This window comes from Macrobrachium nipponense, chromosome 23 (assembly GCF_015104395.2).
Source record: "Macrobrachium nipponense isolate FS-2020 chromosome 23, ASM1510439v2, whole genome shotgun sequence".
NCBI classification, from domain to species: domain Eukaryota; kingdom Metazoa; phylum Arthropoda; class Malacostraca; order Decapoda; family Palaemonidae; genus Macrobrachium; species Macrobrachium nipponense.
Genome location: NC_061090.1, coordinates 1,603,477 through 1,619,691, shown reverse-complemented (window position 1 = coordinate 1,619,691; position 16,215 = coordinate 1,603,477). Strand labels below are relative to the sequence as shown.

The following is a 16,215-nucleotide window of genomic DNA, read 5'->3' as shown; positions in this document are numbered from 1 at the left end:
CTGGCACAACTAAAACATTAACTTGTTCTATTAGATTTAGTAAACATATTCCAAGACTTAATTACTCCTTCAATTATTCTTCCATAACAATAGTTATCAGCTCTAGGATAGGCTAGGTCTATAGCATGCAGCCTACAGTCTTTCCAAGCCAAATCTACAGCAAGCTGTTACATATGTATTAATTATTCAATCAAGTACAAAAAATACTTGATTATGCAATCAAACAAACTGGCCTGTTGATATAAGCATATTTGGTTCCCTTCATTGGTGGAAAGGCAGTGAAAGGTGCCACAAAACATCATCTGCATGACAGCACCTTCCACAGACCAAGACTGAAGCAAAATTAGATAAGGTAGGACATAACACTAAAAGAAGGAACAGGAGACTTTTATAAGACTTTAAAATATGCTAATTTCATGCTAGTTGCCTTTTCAGACTAAGACCATAATTCTAATTCCCTTTGAAAGAAACCTGGAACAACAGGAGAATAATAAAAACACAGGACCTACCATCATTACTAATGATATAAGTAATACCAATGGCTTTACAGCAGTACAATTATGACATACTTAAACCCCACTAATTAATGTGAAAATGTGCGTATAGACTAGCTAAGAACTTTATTTTTCTAAAATTAAATAAAAGAATAGTGAAAACATACAAAAAATTACATTCACTCACCTCATGGTCAGCAACTTGCATAGCTTGAAGTGTCAGAGTTAGAGCATCATCAATGTGCCCAGCAGTGTAGAGGAGGGATGCAGTATTAACAAGTGGAATATCTCGCCATTCCTCTGGAGCAGTTGAAATACTTTTCCTTAGACATTCAATCCCGTTAAACAGATTACCATGAACCCTCCAATAGAGTCCAGCTAAATTATACAAAAGCCACTGTGGTCCAACACCCTGCAACAAAACATTTAAATTTTCACCTCTAATGAAACCTGTATTCTTCAAATAATGCTAATTCTGATTAACCCTTAAACCCCTATTGGACGTATTTTACGTTGAGATAAATTGTCTGTCGGGTGCCGATTGGACGTATTTTACATCGACATAGAAAAGTTTTTTAAAAATTCGCGGGAAAATAATTATAGGCCTACCAGCCAAAAACTTTTGAATCACGCGCCTTGGGGGATGCTGGAAGTTCACGGATCAAGGTGTTGTTTTGTTTACAATCGTTATGCAGGCGCGCAAGCGCGAATTTCCACTTATCGCACTAAAAAGTATCAGTGACACATCTCAGAAATTATTTCGTCACTTTGACATAATTTTTGCACCATTTTAAATTAGCCGTTACATGGAGTATTATATGAAAATGTATGCAATTTCATGAGAAATACAACAAAAAAATACTCATGATTCAAACATTTTCAATATTTGAAAAAAAAAAAAAAACAATATACTAGTGAACGTTAGCAAAATATGGGGTATACACAAAGCAAACACCATCTCTTGAGGGCAGCTGCATCAGTGCAAAATATGACAAATGAAAAATAACATACTAACAACACTGAAGAAAATACTTTTGAAAGGATTATGAAAAGTTTTCATCATATGTATTTTGCTGTCTGCAATTTATTCAATATATTACGGCAAGTGACTTTAGTTATAATATTCTCTAAAGCTGCAAAGCATGCTTGGTTGCAATATTGTAATGCTTTGACACATGTAAAGAGCAGTTGTTTGTAACAAAATCTACAATGAACGCACTTCAAAACAAAAGAAAAGTCAATGAAGTAGGTCCTGGACAATCTGGACCCAGCTGAGAAGGAATTCGCACTGCGTCACTGAGTGCGTGACTTCACGTAAGTTGTGTAATTATATTGTTTAACTACCGGTCCAATTTAGGTGTCCCTTATTTCAGTTTTCAAAATCTGGTCACCCTGTTTGACTCTACCAAAATGGTAGAAAAACGCAATTGTAAGCTTATATTCTAGTAATATTCAATCATTTACCTTCATTTTGTAACAAATTGGAAGTCTCTAGCACAATATTTCGATTTATGGTGAATTTATGAAAAAAAACTTTTTCCTTATGTCCGCGCGGTAACTCTTCCGAAAAAATCAGACATTTTTTTGTCCAATTATCGTAATGTTTGCACCATTTTATATTAGCCGTTACATGAAGTTTTATATATGGAAATGTGCGCAATTTCATGTTGAATACAACTAAAAACAACTATTGGTTAAAGCTTTTATCAGTTTTGAAATATTTTCATATAAATAACGATGTGCCAAAATTTCAACCTTCGGTCAACTTTGACTCGACCGAAATGGTAAAAAAGCGCAATTGTAAGCTAAAACTCTTACATTCTAGTAATATTCAATCATTTACCTTTATTTTGCAACAAATTGTAAGTCTCTAGCACAATATTTCGATTTATGGTGAATTAATAAAAAAAAAAAAAAAAAAAAAAAATTTCCTTATGTCCGCGTGGTAACTTATGAAAAAAATTAATAAATTTTTTCGTCCGATTGTCGTAATGTTTGCACCATTTTAAATTAGCCGTTACATAAAGTTTTATATATGAAAATGTGCACAATTTCATGTAGAATACAACTAAAAACAATGCATGGTTGTAGCTTTTAACAGTTTTGAAATATTTTCATAAAAATAACAATAAGTGACAAAATTTCAACCTTTGGTCAAATTTGACTCGACCGAAATGGTAAAAAAACGTAATTGTAAGCTAAAACTATTACATTCTAGTAATATTCAATCATTTACCTTTATTTTGCAACAAACTGGAAGTCTCTAGCACAATATTTCGATTTATGGTGAATTTATGAAATAAACTTTTTCCCACATCCGCGCGGTAACTTCCGAAAAAATAATAAATTTTTTCATCCGATTGTCATAATGTTTGCACCATTTTAAATTAGCCGTTACATAAAGTTTTATATATAAAAACGTGTGCAATTTCATGTAGAATGCAACAATAAACAACTCATGGTTGTAGCTTTTATCAGTTTTGAAATATTTTCATATAAATAACGATAAATAGAAAAAATTCGTCCGGTCAAATTTACCTAGACCGAAATGGTCGAAAACTGTAATTGTAAGCTACAACACTTACAGTCTAGTAATAGTCAATCAATTACCTTCATTTTTCAACAAACGGGAAGTCTCTAGCACAATATTTCGATTTATGGTGAATTTTTGAAAACTGCTTTTTTTTACGTCCACGTGTTACGAATTCATACATCATTTTGTGATAATATTTTCTCTGTGTTGCCTTGATCGTTTTACAATGTGTTATATACCAAAATGATTGCAATTTAGTGTACAATACAAAAAAAATTAACTCGTTAGCTTTAACCGTTTTTTATTTCTGATGGTTGCATACTAAACTTCAGGCAATGACAAAAAAAAGGAGCCAAAAATGAACTCTTAATCTTGAAAACTAAGCGTGCTGTGATTTTTTGTAAAAAATATTTTTTCTGCTTCGGCGCTCAATCGCGAACGCCGCCGGCATACGGGAGACGATTTTTAAAATACCGCTTCGGCATTTAAGGGTTAAGAGCATTAAGACTGTTTTCCTTTAGGTAGAGGATGTAATAGTTTGTAGTAAGTCATGGACAAGAAAGCAAATATTAATGATAATTCTCTTTTAAATTATAAAAATAAAGATACTACCTGTACATATTACATTACAAATGCAAATGCAAAATTCAAAATTGCTGCCAATAAGTCTGCGATTTACCATACAACAAAATAAATTTTTGCTTATGTCCAAAGTAGCTTTAAACTCAAGTCACATATGTCAACAAGGACAACTATAAAAAAAATTATAAGATCCATTCTACTTTACCTTTTTCATGGCACTGCTAATGCGCTGTCCAATTTCAGCCTCAACCTTTCCATACTTCATAAGGTAAGGAATAGCATGAGGATCCGGATTGCGAGTTGTCAATGTATGGCGTTCCTTGATCCCTGGAATGTCATCAATGCCAGCCACAGTTTCTGAGAGTCTCTCACAGATTGGAGGATGCCAGGGCAAAGGGTGTTCATCGCTGAAACCTACATCAATGTCATCACTTAAAAACCGATCAACCCTGTGAAATAAAAGCCAAAATATGTCAAATTTATTTAATACTTGTCCTAGTTTGTATTTTTTATTTAATATCAAATGATAAGTACCAACTCATTTTGTATCTTATATAAGGTTGTGGGAAAAACAATCAGTGGTTTAAACATCCACTGAATGGGCTTCAAGATGGTGATACAAAAATTTTATTGCAATAACCTCACTGGATGGATCATTTCTAACAGGTTGTAGAAAAGCCACTCATTAGCCTGTGATACAGTTTTACAAAGGATGAAAAAGCATGTTCTACTTTGTGTAATAAGAGGGGTTGCATGTTAAAAATGATATTGTTAAACTACAATAAAGTTTTGTACATACTTACCTGGCAGATATATATTAGCTATAGTCTCCGACGTTCCCGACAGAATTTCAAATCTCGCGGCACACGCGACAGGTAGGTCAGGTGGTCTACCTTACCCGCCGCTGGGTGGCGGATGTACGAACCACTCCCGTAAGCTTGTCAGATTTTTCTCTTCCACCTGTCTCCTGAGGGGAGGTGGGGGGTCCATTAATCGTATATATCTGCCAGGTAAGTATGTACAAAACTTTATTGTAGTTTAACAATATCATTTGTACATGAACTTCCCTGACAGATATATACTTAGCTGATTGGCACCCTTGGTGGAGGGTAAGAGACAGCTCAATAATACAGGTAAGACGGGAAAACAACTAATGTTGTAGGATATAAAAACCTTGGTTCTCACTTTTCAGGATGAAGACTTCATAGTACTATCTCTGAGTCTGCATTGCCTGGAGAGCTACAGCTAGGACGTGACCTGATGCTGAAAGACTCTCGGATCTACCACTGGGATATGTGATCCCTATTGTGGTAGAATCCAAGTCGGATGCTGTTAGAGGGACCTTGTCCGCTTACCTAACAGATCCTTACCACTACCTCTGCAAGGAGCCAAAACCCACCAGACCACCTAACCAAAATACAAAGGGTTAATATTACGACAAAAAGAGGTGCCTCCTGCAACCTCTTTCAGACAACCAAAAAACAACAATATAAAATATAGGGTAACATATAAAAAATTTACACAGGATAAGTTTCAGCTCCCTGCCCAGCACCGAATCCGCCGATACGAAAGGACCCAAGGCGAAGCATTTATCATATTGTGATTTTTACATCACGTAGGTAGTGGTTTGCGAAAACCGATTGGCATCTCCAAAAAGTCGCCTCCATCAAGTTCCGCACAGACATATTTTTTCTGAATGCAGCGAAGTTGCGATGGCTCTCACCTCGTGAGCTTTCACTTTCAGTAGTCTAAACTGATCTTCCTTACAGGCAACATGTGCCTCTGTAATAAGGCTTCTCAGAAAAAAGGAAAGAGCATTCTTCGACATGGGCCGAGTGGGGTCTTTACGGAGCACCAAAGTACATCTTGATTAGCCTTAAGTTGTTCCTTCCTCTTAAGGAAATACTTCATAATTCTCATAGGGCAAAGAGTTCTTTCAGGCTCTTCCCCTACTAGAAAAGATAAACTACGAACTTCAAAGCTCCTGGGCCAAGGGCGTGATGGGTTTTTTTCATTCTTTGCAAGGAAACTTGGAAGAAACGAACATACCATAGAATCTTCCTTAAACCCTACATTGCCCTCAATAGCTTGGAGCTCACTCACTCTTTTAGCTGTAGCTAGGGGCCAAAAGGAAGATAGCCTTCTTCGTCAAGTCCTTGAAAGAGGCTAAGCCAGGAGGTTCGAATCTAGACGATCCAAGGATTGTAGGACTACGTCTAGATTCCAGTTCGGTACTACATGAGGACGCTTAATGGTTTCAAAGGTGATCTAATAAGATCATGCAGGTCCTTATCTCGGATATATTTAAGCCTCTATGCCGAAATACCGCCGCCAACATACTGCGGTATCCCTTAATAGTTGACACAACCAGATGACATTCTTCTTTGAGGAAAATAAGGAAATCCGCAATTTGGGTCACAGAGGTACTGGAAAGAGGAAATGTTCTTCCTCTTGCACCAACGTCTGAAGACATCCCACTTTGACTGGTATACACGCAAGGTGGAAGGTCTCCTCGCTCTTGCGATTGCTTTAGCAGCTGCTGCTGAAAAGCCTTTCGCTCTGACCAAACTTTGGACAGTCTGAAACCAGTCAGACTGAGAGCGAGGATTTTTGTGGTACCTGTCGAAGTGGGGTTGTCTGAGTAGATCGCTCCTTAGCGGGAGCGATCTTGGAAGGTCCACCAACCATTCCAGTACCTCTGTGAACCATTCTTGGGCCGGCCAAAAGGGAGCGATTAAGGTCATTCTCGTTGAATCGGACTCTACGAACTTCTTGATAGTTAGCCCCAGGATCTGAAGGGGGGAAACGCGTAGACGTCGAGTCCGTTCCAGTCTAGAAGAAGAGCATCTATTGCTACTGCCTCTGGATCCGATATCGGAGAGCAGTAAGGATCCAGCCTCTTGTTCTTTGACGTGGCAAAGAGGTCTATGTGTGGCCTGCCCCATAACTTCCACAGGCTCTGGCATACATCCAGATGAAGGGTCCACTCTGTGGGAAGGACCTGATCTTTCCTGCTGAGGAGATCTGCTCTTACATTCCTTTCTCCCTGCACGAACCTGGTGAGAAGCTTGATTCCTCTTCTTCTGCCCACAGAGAAGGTCTCTTGCTGTCTCGTACAGGGAGAAGGAATGCGTCCCCCCCTGTTTCCTGATGTTATGCCAGAGCTGTAGTGTTGTCCAGCGTTGACCTGCACTACCGATCTTCTGACTTTGGGCTCGAAAGCCTTCAGAGCCACCCACACAAGCCATCAACTCCTTTCTGTTGATGTGCCATGGACCTGGTCCCCACCCAGGTACCGACACTTCGTTGGTTCCCAGAGTTGCACCCCACCCCATGTCCGACGCGTCGGAGAACAACACCAGGTTGGGGGTCTGTGATTGAAGAGACAGTCCCTTCGCCAAAGAGGTTGGGATCTGTCCACCATAAGAGATGTTTCTTGATGTCCTGGGATAACGACAGGGAGAACGTCAAATCCTGAGAACGACGACTCCAATTCCGATTAAGAAAGAATTGGAGCGGTCTCAGGTGCAACCTTCCTAGGGAAACGAATTGCTCCAGAGGAGGAGAGTGTCCCCAGCAGACTCATCCACTCCTCACTGTGCATACTTCTTTCCCTAAGAAGGTTGTTACTCTCTCGAATCCTCGGGCTATCCTTTCCTGCGAGGGAAAAGCCCGAAAACTCAGAGAGTTCATCTGTATCCGAGATAACACACACTCTTGCTCGGAATTAGTGATGACTTCTTGAAATTGACGAGAAGTCCCAAAGCCTTCGTCAATTCTAAAGTTACTTGTAAGTCCTTCAAACAACGATCTTCTGAATTGGCCCTTATTAGCCAATCGTCGAGGTACATGGATATCCTCACCCCTTTTAAATGAAGCCATTGAGCCACATTCCTCAAAATCCCCGTGAACACTTGAGGGGCCGTCGAGAGGCCGAAACACAGAGCCCTGAACTGAAAAATTTCCCCCCCATCATGAATCTGAGAAACTTCCTCGAGGAAGGATGGATCGTACGTAAGAATAGCGTCCTGAAAATCCAAGGAAACCATCCAGTCCCTGGACGAAGCGCTGCCAGCACTGATGAAGGCGTTTCCATCGTGAACTTCTTCTTTTCTACGAAGAAGTTCAGGGCGCTTACATCCAACACCGGTCTCCATCCCCCTGAGGACTTCGGAACTAGGAAAAGGCGGTTGTAGAAGCCCGATGAATGATGGTCTGTCACTAGTTTTCGATAGACCCCTTCTCCAGCATCTGATCTACTGCTAGATGGAGAGCTTGATTCATGATGGGGTCTCTGTACCTGGCCGTCAGTTCCCTTGGGATGGTCGTCAAGGAGGTCTTTCGACGAAAGGGATGAGGGTAACTCTCCTCAAAATAGAAAGGGTCCAAGGATCCGCCCCTTTTTGGGCCCAGACTTCTGCAAACTCTAAGAGTCTGGAGCGCCCACCGTTGTTTGAAGGACTTGCAAGTTATTTGGGGGCTTTAACAGACTTGGCGAAAGTCTTACCCCTTCTTGAAGGTCTACGACCTCTAAACGTGAGGTTCTTGATGAAGATGCCCCTCGAAAGGTTCTCGAACACTTGCCTTTTCCTTCTTAGCCTTGGTAGGGAAGGAAGGGCGAGGTTTCTTGCCGACTGTGCCAAAAGGTCCTGGGTGGCTTTGGCCGAAAGTGACCCTCGAAATGTCCTGCACTCGATGTTTCGGGAACAATGAGTAGACAGAGAGCAAACAGCAAAGAAGACCTCTGAGCATGGGAGACCGACTTCGTTAAGAAGGACAGTAAACCGACCTCTTCTTCACGATGCCGGCCCCATAAAGGGAGGCGATTTCACTCGCTCCGTCTCTTACTGACTTGTCCATACAAGACAAAACACACATAAGATCACATCTGGTGAAATTGACTCTGGCACTTCAATTTTCTTGGCTAGGACTCCCAACGACCAATCAAGGAAGTTAAATACTTCTAGCACTCTAAACATACCTTTGAGCAAAATGATCCAATTCGTTCATTGCCCAAGTCGTCTTAGCAGAGTTACGGGCAGTTCTCCTTGTCGAATCTACCAGTGCCGAAAAATCCGAATCAGCCGAAGACGGTAGACCCAATCCTAAGGGCTCTCCTGTTTCGTACCAGAACCAGCGCGTCCTGATAACTTCGAAGGAGGAAAAGCGAACATCGTTTTCCCCGCTTCTTCTTTGGAAGCCATCCAGGAACCAAAACTCCTCAGTGCCTTCCTTCATAGAAAGAGTTGGCTTCATCCTCACACAAGAAGAACTCTTCGCTGTCTTCGCCGTTGAAAAAAGTGAGTGAGGAGAAGGAGGAGCCGTAGGCGTAAGGGAATCCCCAAAAACTTGTAAAAGTAGCTCTGTAAGCTTCTTGTAAGAAGAGACAGCAGCAGAAGTGTTCGGTTCCTCATCCGAACCTTCTAGGACGTCTGTCGAGGCGAGCGCGGAAGATCCTTAGGTGACGAAGGGATCCTAGCAGGAGTTGAGCGAGAGGTTGGAGAACTCTCTTAGAAGAGTTCACATCCACTGGAGAACGATGAGAAGATCTGGGAAGTATACGATGAGACTCCCTCTTCGAGGTATACGGAATCTCAGCCGAAGGAGAGGTAGGGCTCCTACTCCGAGAATTCTCGGAAACATCCGCAGGGCGCTTACGAGGAGGCGAGCGCCTACTATACTCTATGCACCTATCCTGGGGCGAGCGGCTGCCAGGAGAAGAGCGCCTATCGAGAGCAGAGCGCTTGCGCGGCTCTCCATACCTGTCCAGTTGCGTACGATTCAACGGAAGTCGACTGGAAGGCGAAATGCGCCTACTAGGAGAAGGCTGCTTGCGAGACTCTGACGTCTAACAAGAGGGTAACATTCAGGAGAAGGGCGCTTCAAAACTAACGAGCGCCTACTTGGAGAAGGCGCTTCCGGGATTCCTGGTGCCTACCAAGAGACAAACGGTCCAGGAGAAGTGCGCCTAGAAGCGGTGAGAGCGCCTACACGGAGAAGGGCGCTTGAAAGACTCTTGTTGTCTGCCCTTAGGAGAATAATCAGGAGTATGACGCCTTAAAAGAGACGAGCGCCTACTAGGAGAGCTATGTGCAGTAGGCTCTTGGCGCCTACCTTGCGGGGAGCGGCTAACAGTAGGCCGTCTATCATGCACACGACTCCTACCAGACTCTAGATGCCTGTCAGGAGAGAAGTCACGATCCGATACTCGAGGAGAGTGACATCTGGAAGAAGAACGCCTACTTGTATAAGGGCGCCTTCTATAATCTTGAGGCTGCTGAGGAGAAGTCTCACGCGAGGGAGTTGAAGAAATCGCGTGATGAGCAGGTGCAGTGCGCTTACCGGAAGCGGGAATCCAATCTGGAGAAAAAAAAAACTTCTTTCTCATAGACGCGTCCTACCGATGTTTGGCGCCTTGAAATTGAAAGAGAGCCCAGCGAGCGAGGGCGCTCACGCGAGTGAGGGCGCTCCCGCGAAGCGAGGGCGCTCACGCGAGCCCCCACCTTCATAACGAAACCTCCCCATATGAAGGAGAACGATCCTCTGAAGAGCGGCGCCTAGATCTCTTGATCGGAAGAGAAACGTCCTTCTTCCTACGTGATCTAACTGCTAGAGAGTCTGCTAGCGCCGTGATCTGAGCTTGAAGTCCCGCGAGTACTCTCGTAGGAGAATCTTCTAATTCTTCCTCGGAAGCAGGCGCCCGATCGCGAGCGCAGAGAAGAAGAACGATCACAGGATTTCTTGTGTTTCTTCGCCTCCACCGACGATTCTTCCGGGAAAACCTCCGGACTAGAAGCCAAAGGACTGCAGGGAGCCTTCCAAGCCCTCTTCAAACGGGCGCGACGCATCGGGGAGTTCCAACCTCTCTTCGGACGAGGGAGACGACGAAGAGGAGAAGCATTGGCGTAGGAGCTCCTTCTTGTAGCGATCCGAGGCAGCCTGGGAGCGTACTTCAGGATCTGCCGAGGGGACGCCTGACCGGTGGGGGCTCTCCCTAGCCCTCCTGCGGCTTTCGACTTTCCTACTCCACTGGAACTGGGAGTCTGGAAGAGGTCTAGGCCTAGGCACTAAGGAGCCGGTCAGACGCACCCTCCACAACACATGGGGACACTGCACTGATCACTAACATCTCCTTACCTTCCAACTGACGAATCTTCTGATCCACAGAACGATTCTTGGCTTTCAGAGCTGCCGCCTCCGAAGGCGAATCTCCGGCTTCGGTGCGGGGAGCCGGGGCTGCAACTTGGGAAGAAGGTTCTAATTCTACGTTAGTACTATTAGGATCCACATCCAACTCACTCATTCTAGATCTGCTAGAACTTCTAGAGGAAGCCTTACGCACTCTATCACGTTCCAACTTCCTAACATAAGAAGAGAGAGCCTTATATTCTTCTTCATTCAATCCCTTACATTCACTACAAGGGTTAGCAAACGCACAATCATTCCCCCTGCATTTCATGCAAACCGTGTGGGGGTCTACCGAAGCTTTCGGCAACCTCACCTACATCCTTCATTCACGCAAACCCTAAACAACACCGAAGTTTAACTACCGATTCTAGATCAGACATCGTTAAAGAAAATCAAACTCAAAATCAAACCGGTCCACAATCAGCGTATGCCAAGCCAAACAAAGCGAATACGTCACCAAAAGAAGTCCAAATTAACTCCAGGCAAGCGAGAATCGAAAAACTATCGAGAGGAACCGACAACAGTTGTTATCGTTCCCGCGACAGAGAAAATCTGACAAGCTTACGGGAGTGGTTCGTACATCCGCCACCCAGGGCGGCGGGTAAGGTAGACCACTGACCTACCTGTCGCGTGTGCCGCGAGATTTGAAATTCTGTCGGGAACGTCGGAGACTATAGCTAAGTATATATCTGTCAGGGAAGTTCATGTACAAAAATATAAAAATGGTAAAACCATATCAAATTCACTTTTGTACTCCAGTACAGTGGACCCCCTGTATTCGCGTACTCCGGATTCACGGACTCACACATTTGCAGATTTCTTTCGGGAATGTTTCCCATTCGCGGTATTTTTCTATGAGAAATATCCACAAATTCCTGGGTGCTTTTTTTATCAATTTCATCATAAAATGCAGTTTTTGTGATAAAACTTGAAAAAACCAAGTACGATACAATTTTTTTTTTTTTTTTTTTTTTTTTTTTTTTTGTTAGTTTTACTTAACAAAATAGGCTGTTTTTAGCGTTTTTATAGGGGTTCCAACTATTTGCGGGTTCTAATTATTCACGGGGGGGGGCCTGGTCCGCTACCCTACAAATATGGGGGGCCACTGTACTTCTGAACACACAGATATGACAAACTGGCAAGTCCTAATTGCAATTATCACTTACTCAAGGATTTGTTTTTCACAACCATATACTCCATCAAGAACAAGACTTGCCACCATGAGGTCTCCAGACATGGGGTCTTCCTCTATCATGAAAACAAACTCTTCATATAAACCTTCTGAATTATCTTAGTTAAACTGCAAGATGGAAACAAATGTGGGTACTTTCTGATACGACCTATAAATTACCCTAAGATCTTTCCATTTCTAAAACCTAAACAAATCAATTTAGGATAAACTTGCAATGCAAAATAAAATGTATCAAGAAAATTGATTTGCATAGGGACTGCAAAGACAACAGCACATTATCACTTCTGTTCTTTGTTTTCTCATTCCAAATACTCCAGAAAAGTAAAGATTGGCAACCTATTGGTCTCCTGACATTGTAACTTCCTCTTTTCCACAAACAAACTCTTCCTAAATGGGTTCTTTAAATATCTTGGTGCAGCCCTCACAACATAATGGAGGGACACAAGAAATCTAGGGATATAGCCCAAGCACTGGGGCTCTAAGGTCATTAAGCAAAATGCATGGTATGACATGATATAATACGATGAAAACCTTGAAAACCTTCATTTTCACTCAGCTTTCAGCTGTCACTAATATTCTTTTCATTTGTCATCCATGTGAAGTTGAAAAAATATGGAGAATAAGTCATGAAAGCAATTATCTCAAAAAATCTTAGCTTTAAACATATCTGAGAGAGAGAGAGAGAGAGAGAGAGAGAGAGAGAGAGAGAGAGAGAGAGAGAGAGAGAGAGAGAGAGAGAGAATTTTCATCTCCATTGATATTGTCTTCCTGTCTTCCTCTTTTAGTAGCAATTCCTAACCTCTTTTCTTCCATTATTTATTCTACCATCTAGTACTTAAGTTAAAAAAGTAAAAGCAAATTAATACAAGTATTGTTAGTAATGCTATAATCTTTGTTTAAACAAGTACAGCCATAAACAAGTGAAGAAAAACAGTTGTTTTCCTATGAACAACTGAACAGGCAGTCCCCGAAAATCGTTGTAAGCCGGAACGACGTTCTTGAAAACATGTCCACAGGGAAAATTTCACTAATTTGCAATTTTTCTTAAGGTCGTATCTCTAAAATTATCGCTAATTTACTTTTTTCATGTGCAACACTGTGTATTCACAAATTACTGTATATTTTCATTAAAATACAAGAGAGAGAGAGAGAGAGAGAAGAGAGAGAGAGATGAGAGAGAGAGAGAGAGAGAGAGAGAGAGAGAGAGACATAAAACCATTAAATTCGTTGACCATTGTATGGCATTGTTAAGCTCCGAGTGTCACTGGAGTTATGAGGTAGGGAAATTGATGCGACAAAAAGACGAAGGGAAGAATTTTCTTTGAATTAGTTATCATATTATTACTACTTCTATTATTATTATTATTTGAAAATATAATAAACATGTGCATCTACCATAAAAATTCTCTCATCTCAGTAAGAAAGAGGAATTATCCTTACAAGTGAAATGGAAAGGTCATTTTCATCTCTTTAAAATACGACCATTATGAATTTTGTAATTAAAGTTTTATTATTATTATATTATTATTATTATTATTATTATTATTATTAATAACTGAAATTATCAATAAACATTTTACATATTAGTACCATAAAAATTCTTTCATCTCGGTAAAAGAGAGAGAGTGTGTGTTTATCTCTCTCTGTTCTCTCAAAAAATACTTATAACGCTTCCAGCGAAAGAGAGGGAGGAGTTACCACTATGACACATTATTATCTTGTGTGGCAAAAAAAAAGAGAGAGAGAGAGGAGAGAGAGAGAGAGAGAGAGAGAGAGAGAGAGAGAGAGAGAGAGAGAGTTAGAACCTTAATTAAAAGTGACATGGATAGATTAGTACGTATTGTATTTCTTTAAAATACTATCACATATGAATTTTGTAATTACAGTTATTATTATTATTTGAAAGTATTAAAAAAAATTCAAATAGAACAAGTACATGAAAAATCTCGAGTCTCAGTAAATATGAGAGAGAGAGAGAGAGAGAGAGAGAGAGAGAGAGAGAGAGCGAGAGAGAGAGAGAGGGGGGGGGGGGGGGTGGGGGGAGGGGGGGGGGGGGAAACTTTTCATGAGCTGGCTTCACCTCCTAGCTTTCAGGGAGCTCTTCCCCCTCTTGGCTGTCACAGAACTTGATATATCTGACAGTTTTAGTACCTGGATCTCGAGAAAACGGTTACTGGAAGAAGACTGGGATTTCCTTCATTCTTCCATAATTTTTTAAATATAAGCTAAAATCTTACTAATTACTATGGTATTTTTTTTAGAATTGATATATTTTGCTGTATAAATTAATATTAATATTTGAAAATAGAAAATCATTTATTTCTTTTATCATAAAAAAAAACATACATCTTTGTAGGAGAGAGAGAGAAGAGAGAGAGAGAGAGAGAGATAGAGAGAGAGAGCGAGAGAGAGAGAGAGAGAGAGAGAGAGATTAGTTATTTTTATTATGTGATATCATTTCAACTTATTAAACTTACTAATGCAGTACTAATCAAAATTAATATTTGAAAATTAGTAAATAATTTTTGTATTATATAAATGTATTTAGTTAAGAAAATAAACATCGAAATACACTAATTAGTGATTATTTTCGTCAGAAAATACAAAGAGAGAGAGAGAGAGAGAGAGAGAGAGAAACTATGGTTTTTATATCCAAGTCTAAGTAGAGTATAAATGGATTCTTTAACCCTCTTACGCCGAAGCGGTAAAAAAAAAATTGTCTCCCGTGTGCCGGAGGTTGTTTCAGAGTGAGCGCGGAAGCGGAAAAAATATTTTTTTCAAAAAATCACAGCGCGCTTAGTTTTCAAGATTAAGAGTTCATTTTTTACTCCTTTTTTTTGTCATTGGCTGAAGTTTAGTATGCAACCTCATAAATGAAAAAAATTATCATTATCATATATAAATATGCGATAATATGATAGCGCAAAAACGAAATTTTCATATATAATTGTATTCAATCGCGCTGTGCGCAAAATGGGTTAAATGTAACAAGTTACTTTTTTTCGTTGTAATGTACACTAAATTGCAATCATTTTTGGTATATCACATTGTAAAAGAAATGATAAAAGCAACACAGAGAAAATATTATCACAAAATAATGCATGAATTGTCGTAACGCGCGGACAGTAAACAATTATTTTTTTTCAAAATTCACCATAAATCTAACTATTGTCCCTAGAGACTTTCCAATTTCTTTCAAAATGAAGACAAATGATTGAATATTACTATACTGTAAGAATATTAGCTTACAATTGCAGTTTTCGACCATATCTGACGAGTTAAAGTTGACCGAATGTAGAATTTTTTTATATTTTTTTTATATGCAATTATTTCAGAATAAGAAAAGCTACAACCGTCAAATATTTTTCGTTTTATTCTACATAAAAATTGCGCACATTTTCATATATAAAACTCTATGAAATGCCTAATATGAAATGGAGCAAATATTCCGAGAATGGGACGTACGCATTTCGGAGATTTGTGGCGGAGAATCCGCGCGCGAGGGAAGGAAAGATTTTTTTTTTAAATTCGCCATAAATCTAAATATTTTGCTAGAGACTTCGAATTTGTTTCAAGATGAAGATAAATGACTGAATATTACTAGACTGTAAGAGTTTTTAGCTTACAATTGCGTTTTTCGACCATTTCAGTAGAGTCAAAGTTGACCGAACGTTGGTTTTTTTTCTATTTATCGTGATTTATATGCAAATATACCAAAAATGAGAAAAGCTACAACAATTCAATTATGTTGTTGTATACTACATGAAATTGCGCATATTTTCATATATCAAAACTTTATGTAGCGCGGCTAATTTAAAATGGTGCAAACATTACCACAATCGCACGTTATGATTTTTCGGAAGAGTTACCGCCGTCTGCGGACATAAAGAAAAGTTATTTTTTTCATAAATTCACCATAAATCGAAAATATTGTGCTAGAGACTTCCAATTTGTTGCAAATGAAGGTAAATGCTTGAATATTACTAGAATATAAGCGTTTTAGCTTACAATTGCGTTTTTTCAACCATTTCGGTACAGTCAAATTTGACCAAAGGTTGAAATTTTGGCAATTATCGTTATTTATATGAAAAATATTTTCAAAACTGTAATTCAAAAGCTACAACCATTGGGTTGTTTTTAGTTGTATTGTGCAGGAAATTGCGCACATTTCCATATATAAAACTTTATATAACGGCTAATTTTAAAATGGTGCAAACATTACCACA

The 16,215-nt window shown here is 40.1% G+C and overlaps 1 protein-coding gene across 1 annotated transcript in view; it reads right to left on the bottom strand.

Moving 5' to 3' along the window:
• Positions 1-579: 579 nt before the first annotated feature.
• The window catches only part of LOC135195790 (tetratricopeptide repeat protein 17-like), a 163,099-nt gene continuing 147,463 nt past the window's right edge, over positions 580-16,215 (bottom strand). Inside the window, exons 10-11 of the mRNA XM_064222271.1 lie at positions 3,815-4,058; positions 580-906 (exon numbers count right to left, since the gene is read on the bottom strand). Of these exons, the coding sequence (XP_064078341.1) occupies positions 580-906; positions 3,815-4,058 (571 nt within the window). The remainder of the gene's footprint in view (positions 907-3,814; positions 4,059-16,215) is intronic.